This window comes from Bidens hawaiensis, unplaced genomic scaffold (genome assembly GCF_021521415.1).
Source record: "Bidens hawaiensis isolate Kalapana, Puna unplaced genomic scaffold, B.hawaiensis_p1.1 tig00019230_1, whole genome shotgun sequence".
NCBI classification, from domain to species: domain Eukaryota; kingdom Viridiplantae; phylum Streptophyta; class Magnoliopsida; order Asterales; family Asteraceae; genus Bidens; species Bidens hawaiensis.
In genome coordinates, this window is record NW_027492918.1 from 485,203 (window position 1) to 504,259 (window position 19,057).

At 39.0% G+C, this 19,057-nt stretch overlaps 1 protein-coding gene and 1 pseudogene across 2 annotated transcripts; both read right to left on the reverse strand.

The window, feature by feature from the left end:
* Window positions 1-2,430: 2,430 nt before the first annotated feature.
* On the reverse strand, window positions 2,431-4,665 carry LOC143557924 (uncharacterized). Its single transcript, XM_077046882.1, has 3 exons — window positions 4,337-4,665; window positions 2,990-3,138; window positions 2,431-2,619 (listed from the first exon to the last, which is right to left on the reverse strand). The coding sequence occupies exons 1-3, from the start codon at window positions 4,520-4,522 to the stop codon at window positions 2,481-2,483; spliced, it is 474 nt and encodes a 157-aa protein (XP_076902997.1). The 5' UTR covers window positions 4,523-4,665; the 3' UTR covers window positions 2,431-2,480.
* A 1,190-nt stretch (window positions 4,666-5,855) lies between these two features.
* Window positions 5,856-9,829, reverse strand: LOC143557939 (BTB/POZ domain-containing protein At3g05675 pseudogene; annotated as a pseudogene). Its single transcript, XR_013139650.1, has 2 exons — window positions 9,593-9,829; window positions 5,856-7,269 (listed from the first exon to the last, which is right to left on the reverse strand). The product of XR_013139650.1 is annotated as a BTB/POZ domain-containing protein At3g05675 pseudogene (transcript).
* Between the last annotated feature and the right edge of the window lie 9,228 nt (window positions 9,830-19,057).

The window sequence follows — 19,057 nt, forward strand, 5'->3', positions numbered from 1 at the left end:
CCCACAACAGTTAGGGATTGCTTATTTTAGGCTATTTTAACTTATTAACTTTTGAAAAAGTTAAAAGGCGTTTGGTATTATGACTTAGTGTGAATGAATAAGTTAATAAACTTTTGGGAAAAAGTTATTTGAAGGTAAAATAAGGAGCCCCAAACACTCTCAAGACAAGGTTGAAGAAGAAATAAAGGTGGGAACGTATTTTTTGAATAACAATAGGCGAACCTATATCGTTTAGATTGGAATAGTTAGTGTACTTTCAATCTTTGTTTTTAATTGTATTCTTTGGTCTAGCATCTTACTAGTTGTAATAAACTTTTATGCATATTGAAAGAGAAAACACGTGAATCTAGCACCAATGTCGCAGCTACTCCATAGGATACTACATGATGAGAAGGATATCAAGAAAGTTTCTTGAAGAAACAATACATAATCGGTCAATCTAGCACCAACGTCGAGTATCATTCTATTGTCCATACAGCAACTAGCGGTGCCCAAAATGTACGAACCCAATTAACCCGAACCGAACCTGAATAAGCCAATTAGGGTTGGGTTAAATAAGGTCAAAAAATGTTAATTGGGCTATTAGGGTCAACCTGAATTGTCAATAGGGTCGGGTTTTGGGTTTGTTTATGAAAAAAAGTCTGGTTTCGGGCTAACCCGTTAGTTGTAATAGTTAACTTCAGATACAATATTGATGCAAAAGATGAAATAAGCACTAACAATTATTGAAACAAGTTTGGAAATGCAAATTATTAGATCGCGACATGTACAACGATTTGATAGATAAGTTCATATTGCAGGTTGTTGTAACAATATATGGTATCTAAGTATACAAAATTAGTATTGGTGTATTTGACTAGTAAGGTCAAACTCAAAAGTGAAAATTGATTATTGATGGCTCTTGTTGAAGCAATTTATATGTGCAGACTTGAGGTTAAAGTCAAAATGAGGCTTAAATGTCAAATTCTTAAACAGTGCTGCAAACAGGCCAAGATTAGGATAAGCGGGTCAAATCTTGGGTCAGATTTGTGATTGACCTCGAGGGTAATTTTGGTAATTTGGATGATTTGATGTCAGTTGACCAAGAAAAAGTCAAACGGGCTAGTTTTTAAATGAGGGCATTTTGGTCATATTTTGCAAAAGAAGAGGGGGAAATAATTTGTTAAAATACATGATTCTTTGCAAAATAATTCGGGATTTATTCGTTCAGGTTTTTGCTACGTTACTTTAATTGAGTTCAAGATTCCGTTTTTACGTTTATTTCGGTTTGTTTGATTATTGAAGCCAGACAATTTGGGCTTTCAGTATATATGCTTTATTAGATGGGGATGATTATTTAACGATTTAGAATCGAATGATGAATCAAGATTATTCGGATTTTGAACCCAAAAATGTGGGCTTATTTTATGATAGGTAGGAAGAAATATTCAAATAGAGTAACCTGATTAACCTGAAACCCGAGAAAATCGAACCTTAATAGGGTCGGGTTGCGGGTTAGATTATCTTTTTCTTAAAAATCCGACTAACCTGGCCTGATTAACTCAATCAGGTTGACCCGATTAACACCCCTAATTGCAGCTAAACTTGGTTGGATTATGTGTTTGCTTCACGAGCTGCGCTTATCTCTTCCATGTCCGTCTAGAGTGACATCGGCGTCACCTAATTAACCGTTAATCCGATTAAGGCACCAAATATCTCAATATTGATCTACTGTTTTACACTTTATTTAGACGCGGTTATTTCATAGATTCAACATGTTCATCATGTGTCGACGATTGTTCAACCTGCCGAAACTCTAGCCAATGGCTATCTTCCTCTGCTTTCACCACTTTTCGGATCAAGTGTTTCATGTTGCGCTTCGGTTGTCGACACGTATTAGAGACTTAGAGTAGCTTATACTTTATAAATTAGTCAAAACTAGTGGTTTAATATTTGATATTTTAAACCAACCAACTCACACCATATAAGTTATAACTACTTCTAAATCTAGGGATGACATAACATGTCAGACACGAACACGACATTTTTTCCGAACACAGTTACCTATTTGCATCTGTCACAATCTTAACTGGCAACTTGTAATTTAAGAATTTGACTGATACTGTACTGAACTATTCATTGCACATACTCTGTATAAGTGTAGCTTTGAAACTATCTTGCAATACTATATGTTTACTTACTTATCCAGCATCCATTCATGATATCATGAACACTTTATTGCAACCACCTAACTCATGACACCCAAACCACGCCTCATACTATAATTATGTTCCTTTTAATTGCATTATTGATTATGACACTTCATTTCTTAACCAATATGACACAAATTAATACTTGAACCTCAATCCCAATATGGCAGAAAAAATAATGAAATGAATGTAGCCCAACAAAAAAATTAAATTAAATAATTTTACCATTTTCCGGTTTCCAATTTAAGATGGTAGAGTCACAGACAGACGCGTGATTGAACAAGTAAAGCTTCATTCTTCAGCATTGATTCCAAATATTCGGACCTTGTGCATGTTCGGAAACTTGGCAACAACTAGCACAAATACTGCCACTGTGTTTAGAAACAGCATCGGGTTCTGGTAGTCTGTCGTGTGAGATGCTATCAAGTACCTGATAAACATATTTAAACATATATCGTCCGTTAATTACAAAAATATATTTCACTTTAAATAATAATATCAAATTTGATCTTCATATAGATATACTTAACATTGTTGTAACAGCAAAAAAAGTAGACTTTCCATTTCAAATACTCATTTTTTATAATTTTTATCATCAATTTAAGGTATTATACATTTAAGTCGTCTTTTATGTATAGATTTAAGTACTTTATTCCATATACGCATATATGATACATAATCAACTCCACAACACCAACAATATCATATGATCAAAAGCTCAGCAGAGCACTAATAACTGTAACAATATTTTTTTATTTAGTATGACTTATACGAAAGCGATTTAAGTAGGTAAAACTTACAAGACCACAGGAACGAGAGTGAGAAACTTCCTGTTGCGGGTGAGTTGTTTGCCACTATCGATTTGCTCCCACCAGGTCAACCGGTTGTATATACCCTGATCATCAGCAAAAGGTGTGCCTTTTTTCCAGTGGAAGAACTGGTATGTCAACTGATAACGACAACAAATGAAGAGTGCAAAGAATTAATCAACTATAACACACATATCTCATATTTGACTTATGTTTGACACTTAGGCTAATGACAAAGCAATTAGGTTATAAACATCCTGAGATAAAAGTTCAAACTTTAAGCATGTTGGGTTCAAAGAATATCTTTTTTTGTTGAAAAGCCAATATATTAAAAACAAAAATGGAACAGTCCAAGCCAGAAGCTAGAAGCCCGGAACAACAAGACGGAAACATGAGATTACACGAAATTAAAATTGCACCAAATTTCCCTATCCATGCCCGTCATTTCCCATAAGAAAGACGTTGCCCTTTATATCACTAACCAACTTAGCGACTGAGACACGTTTATTTTTGAAAATCAGATCATTTCTCGATTTCCAAAACAACCAGCATGTAACCGCCTGGATTAATTTACTCAATAAAGAATATCTAGTTGCCAACTTGGACATTAACCAGTCTAGACTGAACCACGTTAAACCCTTGTGTTTGTTTATTGCTTTCGTGTATGTACTAGATCCTAACAAAGGAGTAGTTAACTAGTTATAGATCAGTTAAAACACCAATACATGATCTGACATAATTCGTATTCATAAAATATTTAAGAACAAACATTGTTTTTTTTAATTAATGATTAGCAATTTTCAAAAAATTATTATTTAAAAATGCATTTCTCTTATTTATATTAATATTCACCTATTCTTTTATAAATATAACTAAACTTATGATATTTGGCATATATATAATATCCAAAAATTAGTTTCTTTTTATATATTTATCATGTCCGAGTACTCCCCAAGTACTCCTCAGTCGGCCGCCAAGGGTCCGCCTAGCAGCTTTGGATATTCACCTATTCTGTTATAAATATTAGTAAACTTATGATATTTGGCATATATATAAATATATAATATCCAAAAATTAGTTTTCTTTATATATATTATGACTCCCCGAGTAATCAGAGTACACCCAACTCCCCAGTCGTGCCACCCAATGAACAACTAACCAACCTAGACCGAACCGCGTTAAACCCTCGTGCGCGTACTAGATCCAAACATAATGTAAATCCAATCCAATCCAAACCCAGATCAATCAACCTATAATCTAACAAACCCATATTGGAAACACTAAATCACTACCAATAGCATTAACAATTAACCAAAAGCAATAAAAGTGATTAATTACCATGGCGTGAGAGAGATTGACGGTGGTCCAAGCCATGCCAGGAGAACAACCGAAGACAGAGAGAACAACGAGCCACGCGAAGAATAATATGAGTATGTAGGTGGTCCAGACGCCTGGGTACGTGAACCACTCGGTGTTCTTGTTCAGATCCGTTGGTGGCTCTGCCTGCACGTATAAATTGGCCATCAATTGATCGCCAAGCTTTGGTTTTGTTATTATTGTTATTATTGTAAGGATTTGTGAGGTTTTGATGATGATCTGTGGAGTTGGTGTTGGCCTAGTCTCTCTCTGTGTGTTGAGGCTGACGGATGTTTATTATTATTATTATTATTATTATTATTATTATTATTGGTTGTTGACGATGAAGAAGATTGTTTTGTTAATAAAAACATACATCAAGTGAAAAAGAAGGTAACCAAATCACTTTAGGTGTTTAAACTTCGAATTAACTAAATTAAACTGTTTAAAGCACGGTTTAGATCTAAGTTTTAGATCAATCGGCTCATAACATCATTCCGATCAAAAGTCATAAAACATGGTGTTCAATTTTTTAAATGGGGGTTCAACAAAAATAATTAGTATGAAAGTTGAGACTGGTGACGGTTATTTTTTGAGGTGAGAAGGGTATTGGTCAACTGTAAAAATGTGGGAATATCAAAATCCAATTTGGCTTTTGCAAATACGGGTTTGGTTTTTAATGGCCAAGTCGACTCAATTGTAACAAAATTATTATTTGACGCTAGTAAGTGATGAAGTTGAATCAAATATTATTTATCTTTTGTACTTTTAAGGACTAAAGGGCTAGAGAAATGAAATAGCTACACAGCTACAACTTGTCATAACATAGTCATGTGGAATGTGGAGACTGTCGGAGGAAGGGGTGTTGGGTTTTTTGTGAAGGGGAGGAACAAAAGAACTAGAAGAGGCGTTTTGGGGTGCAGTGTCGGTTTAGAAAAATGGTGTGGTGTGTTCAATGATGGTGTTTTAGAACAGTCGAAGCGATCTAAGAAGGGGGGTGGGGGGGGGGGGTATTCAATTGTAGGAAGAGTAACTTGGATTTCTTGTTACGTTCTTTGACACGGTGGTTTGGTTAATCAAAGAATTAAATAATTTGTAACTGAAAATAGAAGTATATAGTTATTTTGAGAAAAGTAAACATATAATAGTCGATCATCCAATCCAAGGATCATTCGTGTTACAAGTCGACAAATAGCGAGGCTCGGCCCCACAAACATCACCCGTGCGATCAATAACTGCTAAGCCACCGTCGACCCAACAATCATCACACGTACCTATTCAAGTTAAACGACGAATTATACAAATTTTTATAGACCCAAAACAGCATAAAAATGTATTTTTTTAGGTTTTTCATTAACAATTAAATAAGTAAATTCAGTGTTCTAATGAATATACTTATGTGATGTGTGCATACCAAAATAGAAGTGAAACAATGGCTTGAAAGCAAACATGACATCAACTCAACTTTAAGATGCCAAAAATCAAGTAACAATCCAAGAAGTCAAGAAAAAGCTTCAAATTAGCAATGGTAAATTGCAAACAACTAAATCAAGGTACTTTCTTTAACCTTACAACAATTAACACAGTAATCTTACAAGCTCACATAAGCTTTACCAACTCTATCCAACCCGTCAACCAATCTTCTTTTCGCCGATTTTGTTCTGTAACACCAAATCTCAAAAGCTTCACTCAAATCCGGATACTTTAATTGCTCCCCATTCATCCAATCTGCCAAAATATCCGCTTGATCATTCGACGGAAGTGCTGTTATAAACGCCACAATCGTCCCTTCAATATTCTCGCATAATTCATCACTCATCTTGTAAGGATACCCCGTTTCCTCATTCCCGATTGAATCAAGAACAGGTTTCATTTTTCTTATAAACGGAAGCCATGTTTTCACCAACTCCACACGACGTGCAGGTGGAATAATCACGTTTCCGTATCCAACCGCGTCTAACACCTTATAATTTAATTCTATAATCTTCAACTTCAAACCCCACATGCTACTATTCAATAACTCGTCTTCCATAACTCCGATTATCCTACTAGAAAAGTCAATCCATTGGTCAACGAATTCTTTCATTAAGTCCATCTTCGAAAGAACGTTGCAGATCCAGCCAAGATCCGAAAGAGACTGCATTACTCTCTTCTCTGCTGACTCATCATCCGTCTGTAAAAGCAAACACGAAAGATCTTTATCGAATAAAGAATAAATGTTCAAAAGTCCTTTCTTTGACTCTGATTTGACTTCTTCATCCGCGATAACTAACGGGATTTCTTCATCGTCGTCACCTAACATGTATTCCACTTGTTCTTGAGCCGAAGTTTTCAACTCGTCCCCAAAAGGCGGTAATGGTGACGCGACTGATGTGGTGTAACGGATGGCCGAGACGAAAACGTTTTTGGTAGCGGAAAAGTCAACAGGTTGAACCCGAGCCAAAACAGGCATTGCAACCGGACCCAGTTTTGGAACCACTTGCAATATTAATTCCTCTTCTTTATCTTCCCACGGGACCGCTTCCAAGTACTGAATGGAACTTTCTATAACTTCTTGACAGTTAAACTCCGTTGCTAACTGAAGAACACCAACAGCCGAGTGGACCGAACTCCAAGATTCCGAAAGAGAATCTTTTGGAATATAAAGATGCTTTAATAAGTCAACATGGTGGTCATAGTTGCAATCTAAGCAATGGATATCAATAAAAGCATCACAATTTGGATCCGAGAGTTTATCCGCAAAATACTTGCTTTTTTCCTTAAGAATTGACGAATGCGAATAAAACAATTCGGATTTTCCTTTACTGTTACTTAAACGAACGGTGACGTCACTTGTGTTTATGTCATTAAACCCAAAACACGCTGATGACTTTTCCATAAGTAATTAGATACGCAAGCGGCCAAGTTCATGCTTTCTGCAATAAATAAACGCATTCATCTAAAACCGTTAAGTACCCGCCAAAATAATAATCTCGGTTTTAATTTTAACTTGTGAGAAATTCATATACACTCAACTGATAATATGCAAAAAGACCAGCTTTTTTTCCGTAGTAATTCAAGATTGTATCTTTATATATTTATACTAGTTTTTATCCCCCGTATTACGGGGGTTGTTTCATATTGTTTATTCTAATATTTATTTATTTTTTGAATTTATATTTTTTTTATTGTATAAAAGTTAATAATATACTTATGGTTTGATTATAAATTGTTTCACAAATATATGAGATGTTATAACCTGGTTTAAAAGCTATATGGTTTTGATGAGACCCAAGACCCGTTTATTTTTTTTTACTATAAATTTATTTTTTTAATTATAAATAATATTTATGAAAGTTAATAATATACTTATAGTTTGATGAGACTCAAGACCTGTTTATTTTTTTTACTATCAAATTGGTTTTTTAATGTAAATAATATATCTATACTATATATAACACATCAAACAAGGGTAAATTAAGACACCCATTTTTAAGTAATTTACAACACTTAAAGCATGAGGTACATGTGTTAGTAAGGGTAAATATGTCTTTTAAACACAATCTATTCAACTTACAAGTTTGGTCCCTCATCTTTAACCATATTATGTTTTTAATTTAACTTGTAAACTAACTTCCCACCCATGATTTTTAAACGACTATAGCCTTTTCATACGCTAATATTTTTATAAACAAATTGCACCATAAAAACGAGCATTTTATTCTCTTTAATTTGGATATAATATTGTTGTAATTTTTTTTCATTTTAAATAAATTAATATGTTACGTATGGGTGTTCAGTGTTGGTTTTTATGATTTTTAAGTTAACTTGTGAGTCCAACCGTTAATACTGATTTTTTGTCGTCCAAAACCAAACTCAACCATTGAAAGTTGAAACCGAATCGTTACTAACGGCCTAGTTCTGGTTTGGTTTCACAGTTTAAACTTTAATAATAAATTTGTTTAAAATAATTAATAATGTAAATGTACCCTAAATGTTAACTAAAAACCAACATAATATGATACTTGAGATGATCATAAATAAAAAATGATAATTTTAGCCACATAAATGGTAAATATTAATTGAAGATTTAGGACATGAAATAATAACAACAAATATTACAAAAGAAATCATGCTGCAATTAGGTTAATTTACAGTCTTTTCTGGTTTCATATGATCCGTTGCCGATATAAACCGCGAACCAACCGTTCACTACGTTTTGAAAATTTTGAAACCGACCAACAAACTGAAAGTAAAAAATAAAAAGAAAAAAGAAGTCAAACCAATGACCGGTTTAAACGATTTCAAGGTTTTAACCGAACCATAAACACTTATATTTGTACGTGATTAATAGGTTCAAACACCCGCTGCATCGCGCGGGCACCCGTCTAGTATACATATATATATATATATATATATATATATATATATATATATATATATATATATATATATATATATATATATATATATATCTTTAAAAGAAATAAGATATTAGTTTTTATTATGTCCTATTTTATAGGATTTTTACATCAATAATTTGGTGAGAATAATTTTTAATTTAATGAGATGTTATAACCCGTTTAAGAAATATCTGGGTTTGGTAAGACCCATGCCCATGAATTCAGGTCAAATGCATGAGAAACCTCCATTTAAAAATCAAGCAAATCTGGTGACTCCAAAAAAGGGAAACGACCACATCGCGACACATAGGATTTTTATATCTTCGTTTATATATATTATCAAATAGATATAGATTACTCCATAACCCAAAATTCAAAATTTGATTTTCTACAGTGGTTAAAAATTTAAAAAATAAAAATAAAAATAAAAATGCAAACTTGACACTCAATTGCAACTGGAACAAGTACATAATAATAAAAAAAGACTAATTTTTTTCAAATAATTCATAAAGACTATAAATTTATATTACTCCATAACCCAAAAATTCAAAATTTATTTTCTGCAGTAATTAAAAATAAAAATAAAATGCATACTTGATACTTCAATAGCAACTGGAACAAGTAGATAATAATATTTAACAATTGAGTATTCAATAATAACACAAATTATAATCAACATTCAACAAACACATAATTATAATTAACCGATATAATAATCGAGTAATCAATAATCAAAAACCCCATTATCTAATAATAATTGTAATCACCTAAACTAATACAAAATTAACAATCTTTACACCAAACAAATTCATGGGTTGAAAAATTAAGGCAAAATGAACAGAAATCAATCAATTACCTTGTTAAATCGCTGACTCTTGAAACATGGATGAGCAGCAAAATCGATCGAAAATTAAGGGAATAAAGCAATTTGATTAAACGGGTATGAATCGATTGTGTTGAATTGATATGGGTCGAAGTTGGATTATGAAATGGATGAGTAAAAAGGGGGTATAAATTAGGGTTTCGTGAGATGAGTTCATGCTTTGTTTTGCAGAGGAGGTATCCAAGTGTCCATGGGAGGATATCAACACACTACCAAGGATAAAGTTGAAAATGACAATATTACCCTTGCTTTAAATAGATTATCGTGTTTTTGTTTTTTTTAAAGTTTTGCAAAACATGTATAAACTTGTTTAATAGAATAGGGGTGATGGTTGATGTTTGAAATTTTTATAGTTTTAGATTTGAAAAATGACTTGGTAGCGTTTTTCTACTGGGGTGGGTTGGCTCTATAATGGTGTTATCAGGTGATGAAAGACTGGAATGTAAAAGCTGGTATTGACGGATGAGTCATTCGGCTATTTAAGGTAGTTCTAAACAATTTTAAAAAATGAGATGAAAGTAGAAAACTGATTTGTTCGATAAAATATGTTGTGTGTAAATTACCCTTGCTTTTAAATAGATTATTATGTCGAGAGTCGAGACTTGTGATCTTTATGGTTTCACGTTTAAAACATGACTCAGTGGGTTGTTTAATGGTGTTTATGGGTAAGTTAAATGTAAAACATGTCTCAGAAAAAATCACTAGACTACTGAGGTAGTTTCAGACTCTCTTAAAAAAATGAATTTGAAAGTAGAAAACTGGTTTGATTGATAAAATATCTTGTGCAAGTTGCATTTTTTTATGTAATTGAATTTTTTGTTGTAAAATATAATGCATCTTTCTTTATTTATATATAAAAAAGAAAGGATATTTGTTGAAAAGTAATGGTTAATTAAAGAAGGTATGGATGGATATGAAGGTTGGTTCATGATGTATTGGACATCCAAGTTGCATGGTTCTTGTTTAGTTTAGTTCAACTTGCACAACTTGTCCCATGTGATTCTGGGCCATTTTTTTATTTTGAAAATATTTGAACACACACAAAATAATATCTTAATCTTAACTAAAATAACATTTATAAACCTTAATAAACGTAGTTTTGGATATATAATAATGCAATAAACGTGAATTTAATATAATATTGTTAAGTCATGTTCATGCATCTAGTACTTCAAACGCATTTATGTCTAAACTATTTCTTTTAAATATGCTTCAAGATTTCAAGGCATAAACCTATAAAAATACGAATTATCTTTTTTAATTGTATGGTTGTACTTAATTTATATGTTAGACGAAATGGATCGTCGACTTGTTTGGATATGTTGATCTCAAGGGGTGATTTGAAATAGATCAAAATTTATCATTATTGTTTTAATTTAAATTTGTTTTTGGTTTATCTTGAGCCTATATTATTTAGTTGAAATTGTTAGCCCAGACGGATCAAACAATCATATCAAATGAAGAGGTATGTACCCGCCTCAACACCGAGCAAGGCGGGTCAACCCACAAGATAAAGACATTATGAAGGCACAAAGCCAAAACCTATGCGCATGGCGCATACAAAACATGCTCAGGCATCATATGCCCAGGCACACATATGCTCGCGCATCACATATGCGCGCGGCGCATCAGCGCGCGGCGCATATCACATGCCCGTGTATATCGCATCTGCCCAGGCACACATATGCTCGCGCATCACATATGCGCGCAGCGCATCAGCGCGCGGCGCATATCAAATGCTCGTGCATATCACATCTGCGCATGAAATATCTGCGCGTGAGAATAAAGAGAAGACCCCGCGCATCCTCAGGGTGAGCGCATATCATACGTGCACATAATCAACCTCGTCCTTATCCAAATCAGGATTAGGGCAACCTTGATTGTGCACATCAGACAACCTTCCAGAAGGCATCTTTTTAAGGAGAAAGAATATGCTGATGTTGATAGCTGCCAAATGAAAGGTCGACAACTCAGCATGACACATGTGTTACCACGTGATTACAACCAACGAGAAAGCGCCAGGTGTCCCAAAGGACACGTGGCGCAGTGCGATTGGAGGAAGCCAACGAGGTTGAGCCCAACCGGTGGTAACCCTAGCACTATAAATACAGCATCAACTCCACTTTGATGAGACATTCATACTCAATCATTGACAGTTACAAGCAGTGATCACACATTCAATCATATTGAATCACATTCATTCACAGTCAGTTACATACAATCACACAGTCTCACAACCAAAGGGTATTGAGCAATTAAGCAAATACCCTTGAGATTCTCTGACACACATTATTATCTTCTCCACAAATATACTGATTCTCACGCCGGAGGGTTACCCCAAAGAGGACCCCTCTGTCCCTTTCTGAGGGGTAAGTAACGGCGCTGTTCATTTTGTAGGTGGAAGAACACTGATCCAGAAGAACCATCGGTGAAATAGTATAATCACACCCGAGGAAAGTAGATCTGCTACCAGTGAGTAGATCCACGTTTCTTCATTGGCGCCATCCACTGTTACAAACGGCAATCAGATCTCATCAGATCTATAAAAAAAAAAAAAAATCAATCACCATGGTTTCTGGAGTTCGTAACTTTGATCAAGCTCTGGAGGATATTGAACGTGAGGGTGTTAACGACGGACAGCAGGTTCTGAGGGTTCCGCGTGATTCTACGCGTACCACCAGCAACCGTCCCTTCGTCACAACCCCTCACGGCCAGACTGAAACTCCTCCAGACGATCTCACGTTACAAAATATGGCCGGCGCGAAGCTGAAAGGACCAATGGGTCCAGAAGATGAAGCAAATGATCCAAATGAATGGCTCATAAACGAGCAGCGGCGTCTGATTGAAAAGTACAACGAAATGGTCAAGCAGAAGAAGCTAGCCGACCAAACACAAAGGCAAGCTTTTGATAAGCAGACTACAAAGAGGCCGCGCGCGCCGGAAGAAGGACATTCTGTTCACACTGCACACACTGAGTTAAGTGATGAAGAAGTGCATAGCATGAGGAAGACACGGGATACTCATGCAGGAGGCTCACAGCTCCGCGCGCCTGTGAACATGGCGCCTGGAGCCAGAGCAGATCTGGATCTGCACATGCCGTACAGCCCACCGGTCAGAGGGCAAGTGGACGTAACCACGCCCTACAGACCAGCCATCCTGGTAAAAACACTCAAAGTTTACTGCGCGCATCGCGCAGGCTCCCATCCAGCACAAGACAAAGATGCCAAGTGGTCTGGGCAAATATGATGGCACAACAGATCCAGATGACTTTTTGCAAGGTTTCTATAACACGGGAAACCTAGAGAGCTGGACGATGCCAACATGGTGTCATATGTTTGCTCGCTGCCTCACGGGCGCAGCGCGGGTATGGTTCGAGAGCTTGCCGACAGGGCAAATTGATGGGTTCGAGGAACTATTAGAAAAGTTCCAAGCCCACTTCGTACAGCAGCGCAGGCACACGCGCGATCCTGATGACATCATGCACTGCATACGCAGGAATGATGAAACGATTGAAGATTACATCACTCGTTTCAATCAGGAATCCCTGGCAATCGGGGGTATAACTGAGCAGCTCCTGCGCGTGGCCTTTATACAAGGCGCGCGCAGTGATCAACTCCGCCGGGCTCTCGTAAGCAAAGATGGTATGCCCACCACGTGGGCCAAGTTAATGGAGGCATCGCGAGTTTTCGCGAGAAATGAGAAACAGATTGCCCAAGATAGGGCAAGAGAAAGAGCGCATCAGGCAGAATCACCGCGCAGCAAAGAGAAGAGGGCCAAACAGAACTCTGTATGGTCCAGGTTGCAGCCAACAAGTTTTTCTTCCGCGGAAAAAACAAGCGCAACCAACTTCACCACAGCCCCAAAAAGAAGTTCGTAATCGCGGGGAGGGTGACAAGAGGGAGGGCGGCAGAGATCCTAGCAGACCTCTGCCAAGAATATGGACGCCCCTCACTAAAACACCTTCACAGGTGTTAAGTACTGAGAATGTCCAATTCAAGCCCCCCAAGCAACTACACTACAAGGGACCGCAAAACAGTGGCAAATATTGTGAATTTCACAGGTCCCCGGGCCACAACACCGACGCATGCCATCATTTAAAGGATGCGATCGAGAAGGATGTAAAGTCAGGCAGGCTGGCTCACTTGGTAAAAAACCAAAGAATAGAAGATGAGCAACCGGAAGGAGCCTCTGCCAGCAAGAAATACAAAAGAATCTGTGTGGCTGAGGGGGGACGACAAGGGCAGACGTCAAAAAAGAGAAGCGCGCAAATCCACGGAGATTGGCGCGAGCAGCAAGTCATCTTCCCAAGAATCAGGGGAGGCCCTTCAATAAGCAGTCCTCTCGTCATCACCACACACATTGCTCATTACGAAGTGTCAAAGGTCCTGGTGGACACTAGAAGCGAATCTGACATTATGTATGAGCAGTGTTTCAGAAAGTTAGACCCGGCAGACCAAGCGCGGCTCGAAATTGTGAACGCACCAATCTGTGGTGTCTCAAATGAAATCATACATCCCCTAGGCCAGATTCAGTTTGAACTAACTATGGGGGATGATGAGCACAAGCGAGCCGAAGTTGTCAACTTCTTGGTCTTGCCCACCACGTCATGCCACAATATGATCCTGGGTAGGGGAACGATTGCTCAATTTAATGTTGTACCGTCGCCAGCGCACGGCGCATTGGGGTTCCCTACACCAACAGGCGTAACATTTGTTTACCGCGATCATTTGTGCGCAGTGACAAGCACGCCGCGGGAAGGGAGAATGAAACTTCCAATGGCTGACAATGCGCCAGAGAAGTGGATTTTAAACCCAAAATTCCCAGAGCAAACGGTCACAATTGGCGCTACCATTTCAGACGAAACGAGATTGAGAATGAAAAAGTTGCTCACAAAATACACGTCGGTTTTCGCGTGGCAACACTCCGATATGACGGGGGTCCCGCGAGACTTGGCGCAACATTCTCTTAACACGTTCAAGTCGGTGGAGCCAATTGCTCAGAAAAAGAGAATCATGGGGGATGAAAAGGCGAAGGCCATGAATGAGCAAGTGGAGGACCTGTTGCGCGCAAACATCATCCGCCCGATCCGATACCAGACATGGGTAGCCAATCCTGTGATGGTAAAGAAAAGCAACGGGTCATGGAGAATGTGTATTGACTTCAAGGACCTCAACAAAGCATGTCCGAAAGACTGTTACCCCCTCCCAAACATCGACGCAAAGGTGGACTCCGTGGCGCCATTCAAGCTCAAATGTTTCCTGGATGCCTACAAAGGCTATCACCAGATTCAAATGGCACCACAGGATGAAGACAAGACTGCCTTCAGAACCGACAAGGGTGTTTTTTGTTACACAAAAATGCCCTTTGGTTTAAAGAATGCGGGCGCAACCTATCAGAGACTTATGGATTCGGTTTTCAGTGAACAAATCGGAAGAAATCTAGAAGTCTACGTTGATGATTTGGTGATCAAGAGCAGGGAGGAGAGACAAATGCTCAAAGACATCGAGGAAACTCTTCAGCGCCTAACGGAAGTTAACATGAAGCTCAACCCGAGCAAATGTACTTTCGGCGCAGAAGAGGGGAAATTTCTTGGTGTAATGGTCACTAAGGATGGTTTCAAGGTGAACCCTGAAAAGGTGGAAGCCATCCTTGACATGCCTTCACCATCCACCATGAAAGAGGTTCAGAAGCTGAATGGTAGATTGGTGTCAATCAACAGGTTCCTAGCGAACCACGCCAGCAAATCTACTCCATTCGTTAACACCTTGAGGAACTGTTTGAAGAAGAGCCAATTCAAGTGGACGCCTGAGGCTGAGCAAGCTTTCACTGAGATAAAAGAATGTCTCATAAAGTTGCCAGCGCTCACAGCTCCACTTCCTGGCGAAACCCTTACATTGTACCTGTCAGCTGGAGACCGCGCGATCGGCGCAGTATTATTGGTGGATCGCAAGGGGATCCAAACGCCAATATACTATGTGAGTCGGGTGCTCACAGACCCTGAGACGCGCTATTCCATCATGGAAAAGTTAGTTTTGTCACTAACACACGCGTCGCGCAAGCTCCATAGATACTTCAATGGTCATCCTATTGAAGTTCTGACTGGTTACAACATCCAGCAAGTCTTGCGACGCCCCGCGCTCTCCGGAAGGCTGACAAAGTGGGCGCTGGAATTAGGTGAACACACGATCACTTATAAGCCCCGTCCAGCGATAAAGGGTCAAGTTTTGGCGGATTTCATCACGGAAATCCCAGAGGGAAAGATTGAAGAAGCTCAGCGCGAGGTAGACCCTCCGCGAGCAAATGATGAAGAAGATGTTTGGAGGCTATTCACTGATGGAGCCTCCGACAGCGAAGGGTCCGGCGCAGGCCTCAAACTGGTGGACCCTGATAATCATGAATATACTTATGCTATTAGGTTGGACTTCAAGAGTACCAACAATGAGGCTGAGTATGAAGCCCTGCTGGCTGGTCTGCGCATTGCGCGCAAGTTTGGAGTTAAAAGGCTAGAGGCCCATGTTGATTCTTACTTGGTAGCTGCTCAGGTCAACGGCCTATATGACGCCAAGGAGAACACAATGCCTCTATATCTAGAGCAGGCAAAAAAGTTCGTTGAGCAGTTTGACTTCTTCAGAATCATACACATCTCGCGCAGCGAAAACAAGTCCGCTGACGCGTTGAGTAAGATGGCATCAACTAATTTTGATCACTTTGGCAAAGATGTCAGGGTGGAAGTGATGAGCAACCCGTCAGTACAAACGCAATCGGTCCTTGTAATTCATACAACCCCTTCATCCTGGATAACTCCAATAATGGAATTCCTGAAGGAGGGGACGTTACCGGATGATCGCGCACAGGCGAGAAAGATAAGACACAAGGCGCAGAACTATGAACTACTTGATGGTACATTATATCGGCGCTCTTATCTTGGACCGCTCATGAAATGCCTGGATGCTGAAGAAGCAAGCTATGTGATTAGGGAGATTCATGAAGGAATCTGTGGAATACAGCTGGTCCGCGCATGGTGGTTGCCAAGGCAATGAGCTCAGGCTACTATTGGCCAGGCATGTACTTGGATGCGCTAAAAGAAATCCAAAAATGCAAGGCATGTCAGAGCTACGCGCCAAACACCATGCGTCCAAAGAACAACTTGATTCCAGTGACCTCCGCATGGCCTTTCCACAAATGGGCCATTGATATTGTGGGGGCCCCTGCCGCAAGCGCAAGGGCGAGTGAAATTTTTGGTAGTGGCGATAGACTATTTCACAAAATGGGTTGAGGCCAAGCCACTAGCAAAAATCACAGCTGAGGCGATGAAGCAATTTATCTGGAGCCACATCATTTGCCGTTTTGGCCTTCCTATGGAAATTGTGAGCGACAATGGCAAACAATTCACTGACAGGAAGATATCAAGCTGGCTCAAAGAATTGCACATCAACCAAATCTTCACGTCCGTCTACCACCCTCAGGGGAATGGCCAAGTGGAGCGCGCGAATCAAAGTTTGCTAAATGGGCTGAAGAAAAGGTTGGAGGGAGAATCCCATTCTTGGGTCGAAGAGTTACCTAATGTCCTGTGGGCGCACAGGACATTAAGCAAAACTAGCAACGGCGAATCCCCGTTCAGCCTAACCTATGGGACAGAGGCTATGATCCCAGCAGAAATTGGATGCCCATCCCATAGGGTACTCATGATGAGCAAAACTGATAACGAGCGCGAAAGAAGATTGGACCTTAACTTGCTTGAAGGGCGCAGAGAAGCGGCTATCATTAATGAAGCCAGATACAAGAAAAAGCTGGAAAAATATTATAATCAGCGCGTTAAAGAGTGCCACTTCAAGAAAAATGATTTTGTCCTTCGAAACAATGAAGCTAGTCGCGCAATACCCCCAGGAAAAATGTCCCCCAATTGGGAGGGACCTTATCAAATTTCAGAAGATTTGGGGAAAGGCGCGTACACTTTAAAAGATTTGAATGGAAAAAAGATACCGCGCGCGTGGAACGCGGCACAACTTAGAAAATGCTTCATGTAAAAAGTTCAAATATGTAATCAAGGCTTTTAAGCCATCATGAATGATGATTCGCGCTATCTTTCAATATTTGTCGCGCTATCTTTCAATATTTGTTCTATTACCTTTGCATACATGTTTCACACTTCCTTTATTAATTTGGAACAATATGACAACACTATATTGACTTCAAAGCAAAATAAAGCGAAGTAAAACATACATGCGCGAGCCTTAGCTCAAACGCGTTAACGAGTCTTAACTCTAAAACGCCAGGGCCTTAGCCCAAACTTACGAGCCTTAGCTCAAACACGTTAATGAGTCTTAACTCTAAAAACGTCAGGGCCTTAGCCCAAAACAAAGAGCCTTAGCTCAAAACACTCACAAACATCCATCTTACATCCCGCGCAGCCTGATCATAAAAATCCTTAAACACAACTAAGGCAAAGTACATGCCATATCATGTTAAGGTCTCAGGTCGAGGTCGCGCGCGGAATCATAGTGGATATCTGAGTAACACACGCTGACATGTAATGGCTAAACTCATACTTCCATATAAATACCGCGCGACAACGACGCGCAAAAAAGAAATAATGAAAAGTTAGCGCGCATGTCAGCATGAGCAAGATACTGCGAAACCACAAACAAAATAGAACAGAGGTTAAGTGAATAATTTCCTTACAACCTTGTTCTTATTTTAACGTGTAAGCATATCTTATATCTACAAGCAAACATGAAGAGATGAATGGAAATGCGCAAGATGTGAAAAAGAGAAAACAAGTTTCATTCCATTGGATTGAAATTTACAAGTATGATGAGTTACAAATTACAAGTATAAAAAATTAAATATGTAAAATTTGATGAAGGGCTTCTCAAGTCTCCACGTCGACGTCAGCCACTTCATCACCTTCATCATCTCCCGCAGCATCTGACGCGGCCTGCTCCTCATCTCCGAACTGACCATAGTCAAGTTCTTCCTCCTCATTGGAGTCTTCTATCACGACGGTGGCAGGAGCAGATTCATTCGCAGCGCCAGAGCCGCTGGCAGGGGCAACATCCCCCGCGCCACCATCATCGCCACCAGCCCTCTCGCATTCATCGAGCAACTTCTTTAGCGCGCCGAGGTCGGGCTGGTCAGCAAGCGCAGCTATCTGCAAAATCATTAGAAAAATATTGAGTACAAAACACTTGGAAAAATTAGTCAAGTAACACTCATTAAGGTCAAGGTACCTGCATAAGGATGGGGATGGGAGTATTCATATACTTTTCCCCCACCGCGGCCATGTCCGCGCAGGCCGCGTCGCTCTTGTAAGGGTACTCGGATGGGTTCTTCTTCAACATGCCATAGTCATACCCATCCGTAAACCCTTCAGCTCGGCCCACCAAGCGCGCGGCGGTATTGCAGTCCATCACAAGGGCCTGAAACTCGGCGGAATAT